This window comes from Colias eurytheme, chromosome 3 (genome assembly GCF_061535395.1).
Source record: "Colias eurytheme isolate Ceu_HAF_F1 chromosome 3, ilColEury1 Martin Lab GWU primary, whole genome shotgun sequence".
NCBI lineage: Eukaryota > Metazoa > Arthropoda > Insecta > Lepidoptera > Pieridae > Colias > Colias eurytheme.
This window is the reverse complement of record NC_142982.1, coordinates 10,081,582-10,104,079: the sequence shown is the minus strand read 5'-3', so window position 1 is coordinate 10,104,079 and position 22,498 is coordinate 10,081,582. Positions and strand designations below refer to the sequence as shown.

At 31.6% G+C, this 22,498-nt stretch overlaps 2 protein-coding genes across 3 annotated transcripts; both read left to right on the top strand.

The window, feature by feature from the left end:
- Positions 1-1,011: 1,011 nt before the first annotated feature.
- Positions 1,012-14,804, top strand: LOC149909935 (nucleoside hydrolase-like). 2 transcript variants are annotated; one of them, XM_090118376.1, is made up of 8 exons: positions 1,012-1,197; positions 6,773-6,877; positions 8,235-8,334; positions 10,406-10,574; positions 11,557-11,673; positions 13,230-13,366; positions 14,015-14,201; positions 14,633-14,804. In XM_090118376.1, exons 1-8 carry the CDS (start codon positions 1,106-1,108, stop codon positions 14,749-14,751), a joined length of 1,026 nt encoding a protein of 341 aa, XP_089974502.1. In that variant the 5' UTR covers positions 1,012-1,105; the 3' UTR covers positions 14,752-14,804. The 2 variants fall into 2 exon arrangements, with proteins under 2 accessions (XP_089974502.1, XP_089974507.1); XM_090118381.1 differs by lacking the exon at positions 1,012-1,197 and adding an exon at positions 6,366-6,524.
- Positions 14,805-16,662: 1,858 nt separating this feature from the next.
- On the top strand, positions 16,663-22,159 carry LOC149909934 (nucleoside hydrolase-like). The gene is made up of 7 exons (XM_090120152.1): positions 16,663-16,745; positions 16,952-17,051; positions 19,723-19,891; positions 20,384-20,500; positions 20,745-20,875; positions 21,355-21,541; positions 21,924-22,159. Exons 1-7 carry the CDS (start codon positions 16,702-16,704, stop codon positions 22,157-22,159), a joined length of 984 nt encoding a protein of 327 aa, XP_089976278.1. The 5' UTR covers positions 16,663-16,701.
- Positions 22,160-22,498: the final 339 nt, after the last annotated feature.

Genomic DNA, 22,498 nt, shown 5'->3' with positions numbered 1-22,498 from the left:
TTTGTGGTCGAGGAGCGACCGAGTCACTCCTCGACCACACGGTGCTTAAATGCTTACGATTGGTGCAATGCTTCCACCGCCAAACCGATACGCGTGCCACACGCGATTACAATGAAATTTATAGGATAGGTTTTATCCCGGAAATCCCACGGGAACGGGAACTATGCGGGTTTTCCCTTGAAAACGCGGGCGAAGCCGCGGGCGGAAATCTAGTAATATCTATAAACAAACTGAACTTATTCTTTCTGAGCTCTGAATATCATTGAATTATTTTAAAATATTGTTTGGGTAATGAAATAAGAGAAATTGAATTTTATCAATCTAAAATATTCATTCTTTAATTATTCTAAATAAATACATACCAATAATTATTATCAAATAGGTACTTAGTTACTTAGGATAAAAGCAAAGGATCAGTCAATTTTTTTTTTTCAATATTGCAGTTTCCTGTTTCACTGCAATTAAATGCGTTATCTTCAATAACGTGATAAACAATTGCATTTCTTTTATATTTAAAGTATCATTGATAGTTATCACTTACCTAACTACTTCCATAATTTTGCTTATTCTTCCATGTACCATGATCATTACTATTTGCTTCGTGATTCTTATCCTTTACCACGTACATTGCTGCTTTTATTAACCAAAAGATCATACAATTTGATACACACTACGCAATGTAACACAGACATACACGTATTTGCGAACATTTCGCCTTCAATACCGGATTAATCTACATATACACTGATAAAAGGGTGTAAAGATAAGCATATTCGCCTTGATACGCATCAAAGTATAGAAATTTCTAACAATTCAACACCATTTTATACATAATTTCGTCTATCAACATTCCACACGATTTAAAATCAGTTCCCGCGTTTTCACAAGTCACCGAATACGTGATTTAGATAATATATAAGATAAGATACGTAATTAAAACCCATTTATTTATTCTCTATGTAGCCCTACGAGTAAATAATAAAAAAAAGTTAAACCGCTAAAAATAGCCAGTAGTCGTGACACAGGAAAATGTAATTATTATGTGTGGTGTTTTAATATGACAAATACATGTGTTTTGTATAGATAAAACAGTTATAATTGAACTATGGAAACGAAATATAAAAATATTATCTATGTGATACCAGCTCTATTGGTTGCTACAGCCGTGTGCGTATTTTTAGTGCTATTTTTAAGAAGGTGAGTTGTGTAATATTGTGATAAAAATAGAAGTAAATTCGTGTTGTGTTTTTCCGAAAATATGAGTCCCCATCCTACCGCAGGATTAGTGCGTTCATAGTTTTTTTTTGATGAAGTGGGTAAATAGTTATTTTATGTAAATTTATAAAATTTAGGAGAATATTATAGGTATTGACTAGGTTTCCAGTCAAAATTTGGCCGCAAGCATGTTTGATTAAATTTTTTCTAAACAATTTTTTGGAAAAAATGTCTGTTCACCTGTTATATTTTATAGTCTACATCACGGCAAATTACTATATAAAGATTCTAAAAAACCACGGTCACGGAGGTGAAATAAAATAATAATAGATGTAGGTACTTATAATAAAAGATAGTAACTACGCTAACAAACGTTGACCTTATAATTTAATCCTATCATGGTTAATGGGAACATTACATTTTAACACTAGGATATTGAGGACCTTCATAATTTTATGGGTAAATATTTACAACGTTGATACAAAGATAAAAAATGTGTGCGTGTATTAGTGTACACACGTAAGAAGTGAAACTTCTTTATGACCTTATTTTTCAAAAAATAATTTACTATAATATGCAATTTTACAGAAATACGTCGAATCAGGATGGCGCGTAACGCAAAAATGTCACGCGTAACGATAAAATGTTACACTAAATTTTTTTCCAACCCCGATAAAGAAGTTTCACTTCAAAAAGAGCGTGTGTTCCAAGCACACGTGTCAGAAGTGAAACATCTGTGGCAAGATTCAAAGATACCAAAATCGTCGCCTTATTCCATGACGTGACGATATATCCATGACGCGATCTTGAAATTTTATTAAAGCCTAAAGAAGTCTCACTTCAAAAACAATTGCGAATATCATCCAACACAATATGTCCAACACTAAATTGTGGGTTTACATATTCGTGCGAATGCAAGTGACTGGTAAAAGGCAGTAATAAATTTTAATCGATTCATTCGCTAAAAAAATACCCTGTGTAAACATTTCATATTTTACTCGGTAAAGATGGAGCTTTATACTGCTGAAGTGAATAAAAAAAAATCTTGATGCGGTTTTTTTTAATAAATAAAGTGATTCAAGAGGAAGGTTTACTATATAATTTATTAGGTTTTAGACAAAGCGGGCGAAGCCGCGGACGGAAAGCTAGTAAACTATAAATCACTTAACAACAGGTAATTAATATGACGAAGATGTATTAATTACGACAACGATAACACAGTACTTAATATGATCTCAATTATTATTCTATACCTTATTTCTACACTAGCTGCTTGCTCCAGCTCCTCTTGAGTAAACCTTTCTCAATAAATTTGTTTACAGATAAAACATGACGTTATTGGTTATAACAAATCCAAGAAACCAAAACTTTGTACTAATAATATTATAAAGCTAAAGAGTTTGTTTGTTTGAACGCGCTTATCTCAGGAACCACGTATCCGATTTGAAAAATTATTTGACTGTTAGATAGGTAGTCCATTTATCGAGGAATACTATAAGCAATTAGGTACGCGTAAGTGGGTAAAATATGTAAATAGTAAAGTGGGTAAATAGTAATGTGGGTAAAACCACGGGGCACAGCTAGTAATTTATATCAGTTCTTCACTATCACTACATAGTATAAAACAAAGTCGCTTTCCCTGTCCCTATGTCCCTATGTCCCTCTGTACGCTTAAATCTTTGAAACTACGCAACGGATTTTGATGCGGTTTTTTTTAATAGATAGAGTGATTCAAGAGGAAGGTTTATATGTATAATAACATCCATTAAATAGTGGAGAAGTACTGTTATTTTTGAGGTTTCTAATGTGATGTCGTAAAAAATTACATTTCTTTCCGCTTACATTGCAAACGCAGGCTAAACCCTACGAGTTTTATCAAAATAATGTATTATACACATTGAAAAGGTCTACAGAAAAGTCCGCGATGGTATATGTCTATCTCTTATGGATAACCCACAATAACTTTTTTTTGTCATTTACTTCTTACGACAAATAATGGCTAATTTTCGAAGCGATTTTAACCAATACAGCATTAATCCTTAACCAATTAAATACCTTGAATACATTGTTCATTTAATATAGATCTATATGGCCCTTTACACCATAAGATTTAAGTGAATATTTTCGAAGATATTACAGATTTAAAAATTGCGGGACGTAGCGTTTGCGGCGGTATCGGCCGGCCGCCCGGCTATACATATATTTTATACCCGTGCGAAGCCGGAGCGGGCCGCTATGTTTTTATATACAACGTTCACAGTTTTTCTGTAGTGTATTTAGTATAAGCATTGCACCCGTGCGAAGCCGGGGCGGGTCGCTAGTGATTTATTATAATATTAATTGGTGTTATTACTTAAATCAATAAGAAATTTTTAGTCATTCTAAGAACTCGGTAATTTGTAAAATATAAAATTACCAGCGATTAAATAAGAAGACAATAGTAGGTACTTACTTTTAAAATAGGCAATAGACACAAGGTTTCGATAAATATATATTTTTACATTAAATTGTCCATACAAATTATTACGATTGAAATGTCTGCTTGGAATTAAAAAAATACCGGGTTTTTTTTAAACGCATATTTTTTATCCACAACGTTGTCAGTTGTCACTGATTATGAATATCATTGGCATAATCTCTAGGTATAATCGAAAGAAAGATCAAAGAAAATACTAAAAGTCGAGAGATGTCACTTGAAGAAAGAAGAAGAATTTGTTCTTGAAATTTTTGTTTTTGAAAGCGATCTAGATTTTTATTTATTTATTAAAAAAAAAAATGTTTCCCGTTGAAAATTATTATTTATCGTGAACGAAGCCGGGCACGTCCAATAGTATTTAAATTATTATACTAGAAATGTCTCTAACCATCCAACCATTACAAATGATCAAATCTATTAAATCAATCAGTAATAAAAATTCATTATATTCATTGTTGCAATTACAAAACAAAAATCAGGTTTCATAAACGTGCGTTTAAAGTATCGTTGTTTTTTTTAAATCATTAATATTTATGAAGGTATAACAAAGTTCTTATGCTATAAACGGTATGACAAGGTATAAATTTCAATTTTCAATGATATTTTTCGCTTGATTATGTCGATGAAATCCATACTAATATTATAAATGCGAAAGTAACTCTGTCTGTCTGTTACTCAATCACGCCTGAACTACTGAACCAATTTGCATGAAATTTGGTATGGAGATATTTTGATACCCGAGAAAGGACATAGGCTACTTTTTATTGCGAAATATGTACCACGGGCGAAGCCGGGGCGGACCGCTAGTACTAATATAATGTTATAAATGGGAAAGTTTGTGGATGGATGTATGTGTATGTATCTATGTATGTATGTTTGTTACTATTTCACGCAAATACTACTAAGGCGACTACAATGAAATTTAGCACACATATAGAGGGTAACTTGGATTAACATAATATAGGATAGGCATCCTGGAAATCCCACGGGAATGGAAACTATGCGGATTTTTCTTTGAAAACGCGGGCAAAAAGCTAATAATTTATTTATCCGTGCCACTAACAAATTATACCCGATTAGACTTCTAGACCCGTGTTTATATTGAAAAAATAGTCATCGAATTAGCTACAAATATTTATATTTACTGGCTATAGTTTACAGATTTATTTATGGCCTGGATGAAAACTAGTCTAAATATTATTCCAAAACGTAAACCATCTGCAAGCAAAATATCAGCTAAATACGTTTATATTTTTTCTAAGAAAGCAAAACAATTATTACATAAACTTTCGTATTTAATAATGGATGACCTTTCTCGTTCTATTTATTCTATTTAATAATTATGAGTGTTGCCGTATTTTAATGTTGATTTCCTTGCACCTAAATAAATAATATAATCAACAACAAACAACTCAGGGTTGCTTGTTTATGACATATTACATTTTGTGACTTATTTCCTCATTTTTAAATCTATATGGCCAAGTATGAATAAGGCAATTCATAAAATTTATATTCCAAACAAGTTTTTTTTCCATTCTTAATTAATGCAGTAGGTACCAATTTAGATATCTTGACTTTTTCCCGTTACAGTTTATCGAAACTTTTAGACTAGTTCTAAAATATTTAGTTTTTACGTTTTAACTTTGTGTAATTATCTTTGCTAAGAATATATTTCTGACTAGCTGTGTCCCACGGTTTCATCCATATTGCTCCGCTCCTGTTGGTCTTAGCCTACAGCCTCCCTCGATAAATGGGCTATCTAACGTACCGAAAGAACTTTTCTTTCTGACTAGTAGTTGCTGAGATTCAAACAAACAAACTCTTCAGGTTTATAATATTATCCATACTAATATTATAAATGCGAAAGAAACTCTGTCTGTCTGTCTGTTACTCAATCACGCCTAAACTACTGAACCAATTTGCATGAAATTTGGTAGGAGATATTTTGATACCCGAGAAAGGACATAGGCTACCTTTTATTGCAAAATATGTACCACGGGCGAAGCCGGGGCGGACCTCTTGTAGTATAGATATTCAAAAAATAATAATTTGACATGTGAATTTGGAAAGTAATTAACTTTTTACTATTAACTTTTTGATAAATATTTTTGTATAATGCTAAAAAGTAGTTTCCTACATATTATGTAATAGTTTTATCTTATGTCCGATATATCGAGAACATGTTAAATGCTAGAAATTGGTAAAACTCTTGAAAATTAAATTAGCTAAGTAAGAATTGAACTTTACATTATTTCATGGTTCCGTAGTTAGATTGAGAGTATTTCCTTCTTACCTATTTAGAAATATTTTTCATTTATGCTCGACTCCTATAAGTTAGGCCTCTCCCTTTACTCGATAAATCAACTTCAGTTTCATTTTGATACGTCTTGTTTGGTTAGCATAAAGGCTACTTACCGGGTTTACAAACGAGTGGCGACTGAGATTTCGCTTAGTATTAAAATAGAAATAGAAATAGAAATAGAAAGCGTTTTATTTGCTACCATGTAACTCTTAGTAATTAATACACAAAACAGAAAAAAAAAGATAGTAATGGAGGCAAAAAGGACTCCCCGTCAGCAAAGCAGCAACCATTATTTAAAAATAATGTATTGCTGCACTGATTTTCAGAGGAGACCACGTGACGGGACCTACTTACGACGGTACCCTAAAAAGCCGGCCTTCAACCACTGAACCACAAATCCAGCTAAAAATAAAAACAGCTGAATGATTGTCGTAATAAGCACATTATACATCGTTCATTCACATCGACAACTCGTTTCATAATGTCGAATCTGTTAAAATTCGTGTTCCTTATAGCCCTATTAATTATTTGGTAGGTGTAGTGTAATTATCCTTTAAATAAATAAAAATATTGTGTGCTGAAATATAAAAAAATAATATAGAAAAAAAATAAATACATTTCGTGAAGAAATTTAAAGAATAATATTCGTGATTAATAAACTTAAAAGTTGTGATGTTATTATTGAAAAGTTTAAGCAGTGTGTTATAAGTTTTTATATTTATTTTTTGTTCATTAAGTGGTGTTTAATTTATAATATAAATAATTTGTTCATATTTTAGTGATGGAAAAGATCCGAGACCAAAATTAGTGATAGACCATGATGGAGGTGCGGACGATGCGATCGCAATTTTTATGGCTTTATTGTACGAAAAAGCTTTTAAAGGGTAAGTGAAATTATAATCAAAATTAATTATTTCAATTATAATTTATTTATTTGAGAATTATTTTTTTAAACTAAAATAGATATTATCTATATTACCTTCAATTTTACATACGCAATAGAGATACATTTTATTGAAAAATATATTATTATAACATACTTATTTGGGAATTTTTATTAAATAAAAATATTTGATTGTAGTTTTAAAGACGTATGTGAGGAATTTAATATTTATTAATCACGACTAAGCAATAGACTAAACGTTTGTAAAAATTATTTTGTAGTGTTGTTTACATCAATGTGTACATAATAATATTATTATGTTGTTATCCATACTAATATTATAAATGCGAAAGTAACTCTGTCTGTCTGTCTGTTACTCAATCACGCCTAAATTACTGAACCAATTTGCATGAAATTTGGTATGGAGATATTTTGATACCCGCGAAAGGACATAGGCTACCTTTTATTGCGAAATATGTACCACGGGCGAAACCGGGGCGGACCTCTAGTATTTCAATAAAGGCTTGCGTTTAACTTATAGATAGAAGGCAAATTAGGAATTTAACCCAATAGGTATACTTACAGAATTATATACAACAAAACAATAATTCTAAGTTAACAATAAATTCACACTTTTTTTTAACTCTACCTACACAGTAGGTTGCCTGAAAGAGATCACTCTTAAGTGATAAGGCCGCCTTCTGTACTGGACTAGTTTTAAGTTTTAATTTTAAGGATTTATTTGTATGTCAGCACACTAAAGTGTAAATAAATGAAATTCACATTAAAGTATTTTTACAAAAGTAAAATTGGCAAATTAATGAAGATGACGTCAAGTTCATTTATTGTAGCTACAGCAATTATATATACAATTAAGGATAACAATTATACGCTCGCAAAACTCATGTACAATTGCTTCTAAATAATGATGATCGGTTGTACTTACATCCGATACTGTTTGTTACCATTTCGAAAATTAGGGCACATTAATTTTATGGATTCTAAAATTTATTTAGTAAGGATTGTACATAATATGAGTTAACGAAAAATCTTAAGCCACGTAACATATTTTTTATTATTACACGCTTTATATTAGCTTCACCTGTATGTTTGTAACCGACTTCTTTGGGAGCGATTTTGACCCACTTTAAACGGCCAGATTTCGTTCAAACTTTGTAGATTTATTGAGGACCGATGACAATACACTAATTTGATAAAAATGTTCTATTTTTTAGTTCGGTTTTCTATAAAAAGCTTTAGTTTTTTTTTAACTATTATTTTTACGAGTTGACTTCTTCTCCGTAAAATTTGCCCTTTATATTTTAACAACTTTTAAACACCTTTTTCAATTTTTTTAGGCCTGAAGTAATTGCACTCACAACAGTGCACGGGAATGTCAACGAAAGCCAAGTTTTCACGAATACTCAGAGGATATTGAATATCGCCGACAGACAAAATGTAAGTAAGAGATTAGGGGAATCCCCACTCTTGATACCAAAAAACGTCTGAGTTGCATAAATATGAAACTAACTAGCTTATTGCCCGTAGCTTCGCCTGCTAAAAACTATCGTATGTGTTAATTGAAGTTACTCGAAGGTTCAGCAATTTTTGCGCGATGGAATAACAAACAAACATACAAACTTTCGCATTTATAATATTTGTAAGACATTTAATATACAATATCTCAATTATTACAAATCCCTAGCAATATTATTGGAAAACTCGAATTTAAAACATTTTTATAAGACACAGCTTATGTCCATGAAGTACCTAAGGTCAGTACCTAAGTTAAGAGTCAATAAACTAAACGATACATCTAAATGCTTTTCTCTAATGAAAAACAATACCCATAACAGAAACAATTCGTATGCATTTTGTACACATTCAAATCGAAAACGACAAGAGTCAACGACATAATAAAAGTGACAGTAACATGACATTTCTTTTCAAACTTCAGTTGACATATGACATACTGGTAAACAATTATTATTGGAATCAGTAAAATACTGAATAAACAATTAAACATATAATAAATATTTCAGGACATTTATCGTTCACTGCACGATCTGATCCCATACAAAGCTTTTCGCTTGTTTATTGGAAACCAAATAGCTGATAAACATACATATTATTATTTTAAATATATAAATACTTATATACTAGCTTTCCGTCCGCGTTTTCAAAGAAAAACTCGCATAGTTCCCGTTCCCGTGGGATTTCCGGAATAAAACCTATCCTATGTGTCAATCCAAGTTACCCTCTATATGTGTGTTAAATTTCATTGTAATCGGTTCAGTAGTATTTGCGTGAAAGAGTAACAAACAACTTTTGCATTTACAATATTAAGTAGGATAGGATAGGATTAGTACTTAGTAGGCTAGAATTAACACCCAGATACAGAGCAAATATCGATGCTCATCACACAAGTATTTGTGTGAGAATCGAACCCACGATTCCTTGCTTGAAGGCAGGGCCACTACCAATTAACCGGTCATTCAATAAAATCGAAATTCTTAATATAGAATCGAATCCTTATTCTCTCATTTTTCTGAACATTTCGGACATTGATTGAGCATTTCCAAGAATAATTTAATTTTGTCATGATTAAAACTTGTTACAGGAATTATTCATATTATGTAATTCAACATAAATACGTCAATAATAATATTTTTTTAATTTCTATGACGTATACATGTATACATACATAATAAGATATCTTACTTGAAACGCATGTAGGTACATAATGATCTTTTGTATGAAATAAATAATCAACTCAACTGGCAAGTATTTCAATTCATATTTTTTTGTCAAACAGCTCTACATGTACCGATTAATTTGTTTTTGCATACCTACTTATATGACAAAAATTACGTTAGGCGCGGGTCAAACACAAGCGGCGCGGGCGCGGGCGTGCCATAAGCGCACCTCTTGAATCTGTTTTGCACCACGTCCTTCTTATACATTTTGTATGAAATAATTTTGGACAGGCGTCGAGACGGCACGACACGGTTGTGCCAAGGTTGCGCCTTTCCAAAATTATTTCATACAAAATGCCAACAGCCGCGCACCCGATGCACGCCGGCAGCGCGCCCGCGGCGCGCCGCGCCGCTTGTATATGTCCCGCGCCTTAGGTACCTACACGTACTTACACGAGTTGATACGACTATTCACCAAGCGACAATTTTAAAGTGTGTTCGTTTGGCCCTCCTTTAACGTTACAACGGATCGATTTGATGATATTTTTTTTTGGTCCAAGGTAGTAAGGAGGCTAGAGGCCCTTTTTACCGTGAACGTATTGCTACTTTATAACGCGATATAACGTCGTATTACCATGCCAACTTACTTTGATTACAAGGGTGAAGTAGCGGGCGGAGAGCTAGTCTATAACAAACTACCTGAGTCTGCTTACATACCTACATTAATATATATCTGCCCGAATTAAAGAATTACCCAAAACACCATATTAATCCCAGGTCAAATTCTTATTGTTATTGCACACAAACAGTTCATGAATCCTTCCCTATTACAGGTACCCATATACCGGGGTAGTAAAACCTCGTTCATAAGTAACATAGAATCAGATTACTTCTTCGGTTACGATGGTCTTGGAGACAATGAGGTAGAAGAATATGAGCCGATAGAAGCACAGGATGAACATGCTGCAATGGCGCTTGTTAGACTGGCTAGGAAGTATGAGGGTAAATAATTTGATACATTTTACTTTGATATTTATGAAACTGATAATTTGTACTTGTAGTCTGTATAACATAGTCTACTGTCTAGGTTAGACTACGGAACATTACTGAACTGAAAAGTTCATAAAGAAAAACATTAAATTTACGTTAGGATACTGAACTATCACGATCACAAAGAAAATCAATTTACCTACTAACCTTGATATCTGAAGACTACAAACGATAGATGGTAAAAAATAATATCCTGTCACTCAAAAAACTGCAGAATTAAAATTGAAAGGAATTCAAGTAGAAAACTACGTTTTAGGTAGTTAACCATGTTGAGTTTGATGAAACTTGCACCTTTTAAACTGAAGTCAATTGCACGCCTCATAAGCGAAGCGTTGAGGTGGGTACTACTGTCACTTAGCGCAAAACATCTGATTTTTCAAACTTAAAATGTCTTTATGTATCATACATTGCACTTGTAAGATAATACATACACACACATATTAAGAAAAAACACTATTTTTAACGTTCATGATATTTTTGATGTCATTTTTGTTATTTAAACTAGTTAAAAAACAGTTTAAAAAAGTTCTGTCTTGGACGTCCGTGTGTCTGTATGTGCGGATCCTTTTTCTTGTTAACACGATAGCGACCGAAATACTTTACTAATCGAGTCTTTTTTTTTCTCTTACGCTTGAGTATGCTCAGGAATAGAACCCTTTCATTTTTCAGGGTCTGATTCGATGTGGTTTAATTGTTATTAAATAAACAAAAATAATAATTAATAAATATTTATTAAAAAAAAATATGAGGCGTGCACTTTTGGATTTTCCAAATTATTTTGAAAATGTAGTGACTTTACACTATTGCATAGTACCTACTACCAATTTTTTTTATGTTTGCTTGGAAATCCTTATACATTCTGGATAATATTCCTGCTATAAAACATTAATACCTTGATTTCTAAAACGATAATACAGCAATATTAATTTTCCAGGTAGATTAACAGTGGTTGCTATAGGAGCGTTGACGAACATAGCTTTGGCGATCAAATTGGACCCGAGATTTAGGTCCCGGCTTGCACAGTTGTATGTAGGGGCAGGACATATACATGGTAAATAATATAATATCACATTTTTGTAGTAATATCGCATTTTAATATTGTCTAGTTACAATGTGACTATAATTATAGTATGAGGAAAATTAAAATACTGATGTAGATACTGAACAGTTGTTGTTAACTGATGTGAATATATAGCTGCGCTCCGCGGTTTCACCCGCGTGGCTCCGCTTCTGTTGGTCTTAGCATGATGATATTATAATATTATAGCCTAGCCTTCCTCGATAAATGGGCTATCCAACACCAACATAATTTTTCAATTCGGACCAGTAGTTCTTGAGATAAGCGCGTTCAAACAAACAAACAAACTTTTTTTTTTCATAAACAATTATATTAAAACATTTGCAAGATATTTGTCAGAGCATTTTGTGTAATTACTTTTAGTTTTGGTTTTATCTGCGATAAACCACTTTTGGCGCTCTTTTTTTCTCGAGATAAACGTTTGATTTTGTCACGATAAAAGTGGTTTATCGCAGATAAAACCAAAACTAAAAGTAATTACACAAAATGCTCTGACAAATATCTTGCAAATGTTTTAATATAATTGTTTATGAAAAAAAAATCATAATAAGTATTACCATGTCAAGTAGAAAACGTAAAAGTGTGAAAATTAGAGCTAACTTGGTGATTTTTTTTTATCGAGTAAATTTTAATATTTTATGTTTTTGATTACGACGACGCGGTTGGCGCAGTGGTAAAGTAACTGCCTACTGAGCCGACGGTCCCGGGTTCGATCCCCGGTCAGGGCAAATATTTGTGTGATGAACTCAATTATTTGTTCTTGGGTCTGGGTGTTATTATCTATATATGTATTTATTAAATATTATATTTATCGTCGCCTAGTACCCACAACACAAGCCTTAATTGAGCTTACTGTGGGACTAGGTCGATTTGTGTAATAATGTCCTATAATATTTATTTATTTATTTATTTATTAAACAGAATCGTTGAACATATCATCTAGTTTGATATATATTTTATTTTTTAGATTTGGTCTTGCATATTACACGTATCATCTAATAGAAGATTGGTTATTTTGCTTTATGCGCCCCCTTAAGATCGTTCAAGAGTCGGAAGTTTGATAGCAATAAACACTTAATATACAGTATACACAAGGTTTTTGTACCGGTAACATTAACCGGTTATTTTAGGCTGTTTTTGTAGTGTTTTTTAAACCGCTCTCATAGATTATTACATCCTTAATCCTTTAGATATTAAATTCATTGAAATAAGATTTATATATTAATAATATTGAGTAACTAGCTGCGCTGAGGTTTCGCCCGTATTCCACCGCTTATAGTTTGTCTTAGCATGATAATGTAGAGCCGGTAGCTTTCCTCGATAAATGAGCTATCATAAACTACATAAAAGAATTTTTCAAATCGGACCCATAGTTAGAAATTATCGCGTTCAACTAAATAAACTGTTCAGCTTAAAATATTTGTATAGGTTACTGTTATTTCTTTCTATAGCTTTTCTACCACATTTTCCCAAAAATATCATGCAACTTTTATTCCACATAGTATCAATTATTTATATTATCTTTTCAGATGAAAATTACAAAGAAGCAGAATTCAACGCAGCCATGGATGCTGAAGCGTATCAAATCATAACAAATGGCAGTAAGCCTGATGATCTTAGCATAGTGCCCTTCTCTCCAATACGAAAGAGCGTAACTGTAGAAACGGTAAATAAAGTTTATTTAATACTAGCACCTGCTACGGCTTTGCTTGTGGTACATAGTCTATAGCATTCAGAAATCACGTTAATATCTGGCGGTGAAAGAATTTAAAATCAGTCCAGTAGTTACTGAAATAAATTATTTGACTTGATAACTGCATAGATACTATAAGAAGTCAATAGCGATTTTAAGTAATTAATGACACAAAAATTTTTTCGATGGAATGTCAGTAAAAAAAGTAATTTTCAATTGTATTGGAAGTAATTAGATTCCTAATTAAAAACCCCGAATTACATATTTGTCGTTACAATATGTATTACTTCCTAAAAATTCTTCTGCCAATAAAATTAGTAAGAATTATAAAGTCCCCTTTAAAATGATTGACTCCCCACTTTCTAGAAATCTGCACAATTAAAATGAAAAATAGAATAAATTGAATCCGTGTAATCTCATAAAACGTATATCAGACAGGGACAGGGTACCGGACCGATATAAGATAAGAGTCTCTTGTCGGTTCTACTGCTTTCCGAATAGATGGTATATTGTTAAACTTAGCTATGACGTCTAAGGTGCTTCTAGAAGAAGTCTAATTGAATAAATAAAAAGTTTGATAAAAAAAACAAAGTGTCTTAAAAATAACCTTAAAAATTTCAGGACTGGCGTCTCAACGTACTTGGCGCAATACCAAGCACAGTGATGCAATATTTGAACAAATTTGAGCGCCTCTCTATCCCGGCACAAGCCCCTCAGTGGGTGCTTTTGGATCCCGCTGTCATGGCCGCCGCGATCAACGACAGCATGGTGGATTGGAAGAACTCGTACAATAGTATTGGTTTGTGTGGTGAGTATATTTTAAATCTAAACAAATTATGTACTAAAATTTCCCTCGAGACACTCTTTTATTTAAAAAATTGCATCAAAATCCGTTGCGTACTTTTAAAGATTTAAGATAACATAGGAACAGACATAACGACAACGGGAAGCAACTTTGTTTATACTATGTACCTAGTGATACTTTTCGTAGTGTTATCAGGGAATGAAAATAAATGCATAAATTATACCATTCAAGATTATATTTGTCAGTGATAAGCTTACAACTTATTGGAAACAGCGTCTGAATTCAGTTAAACTTTTAAGGATTGTCCTAAAATATAAAAATGAAATAGTTTTCCCATTCAAATAATATTATAACGGGCAGGGTCTGATGAAAAAATATTTTATTAAAATTTCCTTTTACCATTAAGTATTATAACAATACGTTTTTGTTTACAGAGAATAGAGGAATCACTACAAATAACTTCACATCAGAGAAACCAAATGCCAGAGTATTGTATTCCATGGACAGAGATGAATATAAGCAACTTCTGTATAATATATTTTCCCATGAATAAAAAATAATCTCAATCAAAAGTATGAGTGAAAAAATAAAATAGTAAAATCTATATATTATTATGGCTGGCTAGAAAAAATATACAACTGCCATTGAGTTACTATGTACTACGTACTAGAGAAGGCATCGCTACTACACTATTTGTAACACTAGTTAGAGCCAAGCGTCTCAAACATCGCTTATATTATGACTAACTAGCCGCCCCACGCACGCCCCGCACCGCCGAAATTGTCGCACAGATTTTGTTCGTGATGTCCTCTCTATACGAAGTAATAATACCTCAATGACAACTGCCCACAAATATTTTTTCATGAATTCATAATCTACTATTTTGAGTGAAAACATTTTTTTTTTATTATGTGATTGAGTTTTGAGTTGAGAAAAAATTTTGAATTCTTCGTTAAAACGTATCTTTCCTGCCGTGGCTTTGGATTAAGGATTTTGATGGTTTCACAATGTTCTCATACATGTTTCACATAATTTACTTGGTATATTTTTTTGAGAATGTTAATCCAACATTATCCCTAAGTGATAAAATATAATAGTAATACAACGTAATAACTATTTAGTATATACTTGTCTGTACCATAACTGATAAAACAAATTTGAACAAATTTTGATATGTTGATAGATGAAATCTGTGTAAGAGTACTGTAGCAATGTAATAAAACAATATATTATGTATAAAATACATTTTAAATATTGTTATGTGCGAAATTCTGTACAGTGTTTAATATCTACTGTGATATTTGATTCTTGTAAATTTGTTTATAATTTTTGCGCTGATAAAAATATAGAATGATATGAATAAATAGTATTAAGAAAACGTTTTGCTTTTTATTATTTTTTATCACACACGTCAATTTAAATGTGTTTTAGCAAGAAACATAGGTATTTTTACGATAAGATGCTAATTAAAATTTAATCTTTTCCATTTAAAGTATTCTATAAACACAAATGCTAAACCGAAAAAGATAATTATAATATAAAAACCTAAAAATAATACAATACCTTCAGTTTGTCTCTAGTTGAATCTGAAAAACCTTCTCAAAAGTAATTATTATAAAGAGGAAAGCTACTAAAACAAATTATTTCATGATATTAAATATATAGTAACTAAATAATTTTATGTCTATCGTATTATCAAATCATCAAAGATAATTAAAACATCGTTAAAAATACATCTATTTCACCACTAATTATAAATCATATTAAATAATTTCTACGTTTAGTTTTAAATCATTTCAATTTCTATCATTTAGTTGAAATAAGCTTCTTCTGTTCCATGTAATCTAAAACGAACATAAAATAAAAAAATATTTTTAAAATAAAATATGAAAATATAAAGTGTAAAATAGTTTTTAAAATACGTAAAAATGTTCACGTGGAGGTTAAAAATGGATAACCCAATAAAGTGTATTCTTTTTGTGTGTACATTTAGTGTATTCTTCAGGTAAGTACCGATAGTTATTGATTTAATATAATAAAAGTGAATTTTATTCAAGACAACCTCAAAAGTAATAAAACCAAACAGCATAAAATTCCAATAAAATTTGTAAGCCCTTGTTATGTATTTATTAATTCTGTATTTTTCGCATTATGGATAATAAAATACCTAGATTATTAATTATTTTATTTCATACAAAGGTTCATAAAATATATTGGAAAAAAAGGATGCAATTGTGTAACAATTTTAATGAAAAAAGACGTGTGTCACTCGGGGACTGCCGCGGTAAAGCTATTGCATGCTATGCCTTCAAGCCACACCTCCGCCCGTCGGAGTGGGGAGCGTGAGGTTTTTTCGTTACGGAATTTCTGGATTCGGTCCCCGCGCTCAAGGCCCGCGAAAGAAGCTATGCAATAGCTTAAAATCTTTTTAATTTTCAGTGTATCATACGCGTCGAATTCTCAAAAATTACTAATCGACCATGACGGTGGTGCAGATGATGCTATGGCTATATTCATGGCTTTATTGAATGAGAAACATTTTGATGGGTTGGTATATTATAATAGTTTTAATAACACATTTATTATTTAATATATGTATCGCCATATAAACAAAAGATTTAATTTAAGATTAAAACAAACTGTTTTAACTCTAATCCAAGCGTTTCTTTTAATTAATAAATTAAATATGAGTCTAAACTTCTATTTAAACTTAAGCCTAATATTACATTATTATATTTTTAAAATGCTTTTAGACCAAAAGTAGTTGGCATCACAACAGTCCATGGAAATGTTAACGAGCCACAAGTCTTCGAAAACACTCAAAGGATATTGGACATTGCTGACAGAAGAGATGTAAGAATTTTTTTATTTGCTCTACGTGCCACGTTGTTGTAATTCGACCCAAACATTTTGACCAAGTTGTTGCTTCTATATTCACTGACCTGCATACAAATGAGTCGTGATTAAAAAAAAACAATCGACTCATTATAAGAAGAAACACACGTATCGTCGACATAGAATAAAAGCTAATAGATCTAAAATATATTAATATCTGTGTATTTAATATGTCTCCTACCGATGCTGTCTGTAAGCAATAACACCAAGCCAAGATAAAAAAAGTGTGTGCGTGTAACCTTTACGCGCGATTGAAGTAAAACTTCTTTGGCGTTGACGACATATATCACTGAAATGATTAAATATTAACTTAAATAAATAAATATTATATTATAATTTAATTATATTTATTATTCATGTGCTTTACAAAGATTATTTAAATGTTATATTAATATTATTCATTCGAAACAGGTAATTGAATGTCATAATAATTTCTTACGTACGAAATTATAGGTTTGTGGTAACTATAATGTGAAACATAAATTTTACTCTCTAAATTTGCTACTTTTCTTGAAAATACAGCATCTATCGTTGTACCGAAACGCGTTGTTGAATGAAGTCGAGAAGTATTCATAAATAAATCAAATTTTTCTTCTAAAAAATCAATTAACGGCTGAGATTCCTGAGAGCGAAAATTAACATTAAAATCTCCAGTTAGAATCATCGGTAATTCATGATAATTACTATTTAAAAGTCGAGAACCTTCAATTGTGAAGTGAAGTAATTGCTGATGAATAAATTTTATGATATTTGTCAGGCTAGTATTTGTAGAAATATAAATAACAACGATAATCACAGGTTGGTCATTCGTATTAACACATCGAACCAAGGCGATGTCACCAATTTGTGAAACCTCATCGGAAATTTGTGATAATATAGTTGGTGAAATATTTTGAATTGGTGTTACATTGTTCAGTGTATCTGTAGATGAATGATATACAGCTACTCCACCAGCAGTTGAGTTGGGTCGTTTGTATTGGGTAACGCAATAAAAATTTTCAATAAGAATTTGTTCGTCATTTTTCATCCAAGTTTCGGAAAATAACAGCAATGTGGACCTTTTTAATACTTTATCATTCAGATCAGAAACATGAGCACGTAAACTTTGGCAGTTGAAGGAAAATAGTTAAATAGGAAAATGTTACTCTCATTTACAAGGTTATATAATTCTTCCTGTTGTGTTATTAGGCGAGAATTTGAAAGTCTTTCAAATTCACACTGTAAATCAACTATTCCCCCTGGACGCTTTCTTCCATGATAAAATTTGTTGTCATCGGTGTTTGAGACAATGAACAATCCATTTATATCAGTTACTCGTGATAATGCTACATATAACAGCTGCTGACTGTGACTTTTATTGTATTCATAAACGATTTGATCAAAAGTACCACCTTGAGACTTATGTATTGTAAGCGCACAAGCAGATACTAATGGAAAGTGATTTCTCTTTGCAAATATTGTCTTATTTCTATTCATTGGTACAGATGACGATCTTCATAAAATTGGGACTGCTGTTCTACTAATGTTTAGAGTTTGAATATGATGGGCAGCTTTTTTCCTAATTTTCTCTCCTATCTTACCAGGAAACTCAAGCCATAAGCGTATGATGTTATCACTGTCATCACGTTCAATATACACTAACTTTCCAACACAACCGTTGGCTAAGCCATCAGATACATCAATATTGGTTGTAATAATGTAAAATTTGTTAAGAACTAATATGATTTCATAAGGCGATCCTCCTGTATCAATAACCATTTTATGAAATTGTTGGCGTACATATGCTTCTTGTTCAACTGAATGACAACCTATATACATATCTGTTGCTATGGATACTACTTTGTCTCAGCAATATTTAAAATAAATTGATTATAATCCGCAACATGTTTATTTTTATTTTTAATTTACTTATTTTAAAAGTAATAAATAAACAAGTATATTTAGAGATTTTCAAAAAATTTTGCAATTTAAAATAATGTTTTTAATACTGTTGAATTTTTCATTCACTTTGCTATTCACAATTGATCCGTTTGAAAATTTGAAAATAAATAATCCTAATTGATTATGATATTTGCCACTAGCTGGCGTATAAGTCAAGAAGCGTGTAGTATATGACATATACTTACAACCAATCAGAATTATTATTTTTAAATGGCGGAAACTACACAGTAAGCGTTACTTCCGTCAGAAAAAAAATCTGAGTTACTCCCTAGTCGCGCCTAAAGAAGTTTTACTTCAAAAGTGTGAAGTCCCGTGTCCCCAAGTGGGGTAAGGGGCAGATGCATTATGCAATATGCATACATGCTGTTTCACTGATCCATTATCTTTAGGGACAAGTAGGTCTAGGCCTTAGGCCTTCTGGGTCCTGCCAGACCGAGATATTTTTTGTCTTCGTCTCCACCAGGAATTGTGAATAAGCCAAGAATAATAATATTAATTTTATAGTTGATATTTCATGAATTAATACTATTATCTAGGTACTACCTATGGTACTACTAAATAATAAACTATTGAGTAATATTATTTACATTAAGAACGTAAAAATGTACTTATAGATAAGGTAACTCAATTACTAATAGGTATTTGAAATTCTGTAAATCACTCGAAAGAAGTATTCTTATTCTTCCAGGTACCTATATACCGCGGATGTCAATCAGCTCTCATGAAGGATTATCCCACTGATGGTTATTTTGGTCACGACGGACTAGGAGATAACTCAACGAAGTCATATAAACCAATCAAAGCGAAGTCTGATTATGCGTCAGTTGCTATGAGCAAACTGTCGAAGAAATATAAAGGTTTTTATATTTGAATACATTTTTGTAATTAGTGATACCTTTCAGGCGCGTTGAGAGTAAAATTTCAAGGCTACGTCATGGCAATACCGCCATGGAGAAAGGTCTAGTATCTAATCTAGTAAGGTACGATTTAGGTATCTTTGAATCTTACCAAAGAAGTTTCACTTCTGACACGATCTTTTTTGTTTTTTGTAATGTAAGACCTGCTTCTGAGAATACTTACCTTTACGCTTACTCTTACTTAATACCTAACAAGATATTTACAATATTTACAAATCGAATCGTCACAGAAATTAATTATATTGTATGAATAATAAGACAGACTACATTGTTCGCACAAAATAATGAATATTGTAATTATTACAAGTTTAATTAAATATTCTTCATTTTATTCTTGCCTCATATTATAATGTTAATGTGTATTGTAATTTGTAAATGAATTAATAATATTGTATATTTTTATACAAATCATAATAAATTCTTTATTCGCAGATAAATTAACAATTGTAACGTTGGGGCCTCTTACCAATATGGCCGTAGCTATAAAGTTGGACCCAGGGTTATTAGCTAGGATATGGCAATTGTATGTTGCAGCAGGCAATATTTACAGTAAGTATTTCTCTAAGTATTCAAATAATAATAAAAAAACGTTTATAAGCGCATATCATTTTTTATTTATCTTCGTTAGTATCGAATGAAATTTTTAATTTCAATAATTGATGTCATGAAGTATTGTATCACCGTGAAATAATATAAGTGTTTGCATCATTATCACGCTAAGACCAATAGTAGTGGAGCAACGCGGGTGAAGCCGCGAGGAACAGCTAGTTAAATATATTTCTTACAATTACAGCTAATGGCATGAAACTAGAATTTAACGTTAAAATGGACATAGAAGGCTACTTCGTCGTCATTCACAACGGCTTGGCAGACAAGCTTACACTCATTCCGGCTAAAGTTAAAAAGTCCCTAAATTTAGGGAGGGTGAGTAAAAGATTTCATTTAATTGTAGTACTTGATATACAGCATTTTTTTACACTCTAGCACTATAATATTATTCTGCAGCAAAATCGAAGCCCCTTATTTATTTGAAATTTTGAAAAATGTTAAACTTATTACTTTGGAATTGGCTTCATTATTCCTCCACTCAAAATTATTTTAATAGAAAAGATAAATTAAGTACTTAATTAAATAATATTTTATGTTTTTACAAATTACTAAGGGGGACAGTAGTCTTATTATAAACTTCAAACAATCGAAGACAATTGGGAAGTTAAAAAGTTGTATTTATATTTTTGAATGAAAAAATATGCCCAAAAAGATCCAGACATTGTTCCTGTTAGAACATTACTATAAATTAAAAGCAAGAAGGCAAATAAGACTGGTCATCGTCCAATATATTTAATATTACCTAGTTAATTAATTAATTAAAAATAAATTATGTTTTGATATACATTTTCCAGCAATGGCGTAAAGATACCTTCGGCGAAATAAACTCAGATATAGTCCGATCTCTAAATATATTTGAGCGCATATCCCTGCCTAAGACCAAAGATTGGGCGCCACTAGACCCTGTAGCGATGTCCATTGTTCTGGACTCATCGGTTATAAAAGAGCTAAAGTATACTCTTAATGGAATATTTTTGTGTGGTAAGTATAGCCGTCAGATTTTACTACAGTTTATTAACAGCTAGTGATTTAATTTGGGAAAAACTACAGACCATAATATCGATTTATTCCGGTCATATCCCCCTAATTTTGATTCATCTTGCGCAGTTATTATTAATAATTTCCGGACGGATTCCCCTTGTCTTTAGTTCGTCCAAACTGATCCTCCTACAAGTCAATTAAATTGAGTATGTTAGAACAGTCTGGGTTAAATTGAATGTTTAGCAAATAACATGTTCAATACAAAGGTTCTCATTTTCAATAAAATGGGATTCATAAAACTTATATACATAACGTCGCAGTTAGGATAACTAATTGTTTTACTAATAAAACCCTTTGTTTACAATGACTCTTTTGTTTACAGGAAATTCGAAAGGCAGAAATACTAACGATTTCAAGTCAAAATCGCCGAAACAAAGATTGGTGTTCTCTTGCAACAAGGAGCCATTTAGGGAATTTTTGATGAAAATATTTTCAGCTGATGACAATAAGCATGACAGTGATGAAAATGCAAGTCATGATAGCCACGATCACCATCATGATCATCATCATGATCATCACCACCATCATCACGACGATAGCGACGATGATGATGATTAAATAAAGAATTGTTTAATTCTCTTTTATAAAATATGATTAGCTTCATCATAATGACGACGATGATGATGATAAAGATGTTTAACTAAATAATTTTCCTTATAATTCTCTTTTATTAAATACACAATCAGCGTCATGTTCATCCATAAATCGACAATGTTGTCATAGTGATGTTGATAAAATAAAATTTGTTTAGTGTAATTCTGTTTTATCGATACACGATTATCAATATGACGACGAAGGCCATTGCACCTTCGAACTTGCAATGCTTACAATAAATTATTCGATTTCTATTGTAGTAAATTAATTATGGAGTCTACGTAGGAGTTTGCCATAATAAAA

Bases quoted from the DNA above. Each gene is read 5' to 3' on its own strand.
- LOC149909934 (XM_090120152.1), top strand. From the start codon at position 16,702: ATGGCTATATTCATGGCTTTATTGAATGAGAAACATTTTGATGG. The intron at 17,052-19,722 runs GTAAGAATTTTT...TTATTCTTCCAG, and splicing joins ACATTGCTGACAGAAGAGAT to GTACCTATATACCGCGGATG. The intron at 20,876-21,354 runs GTGAGTAAAAGA...TACATTTTCCAG, and splicing joins AGTCCCTAAATTTAGGGAGG to CAATGGCGTAAAGATACCTT.
- LOC149909935 (XM_090118376.1), top strand. From the start codon at position 1,106: ATGGAAACGAAATATAAAAATATTATCTATGTGATACCAGCTCTATTG. The intron at 8,335-10,405 runs GTAAGTAAGAGA...TCCCTATTACAG, and splicing joins ATATCGCCGACAGACAAAAT to GTACCCATATACCGGGGTAG. The intron at 11,674-13,229 runs GTAAATAATATA...TTATCTTTTCAG, and splicing joins AGGGGCAGGACATATACATG to ATGAAAATTACAAAGAAGCA.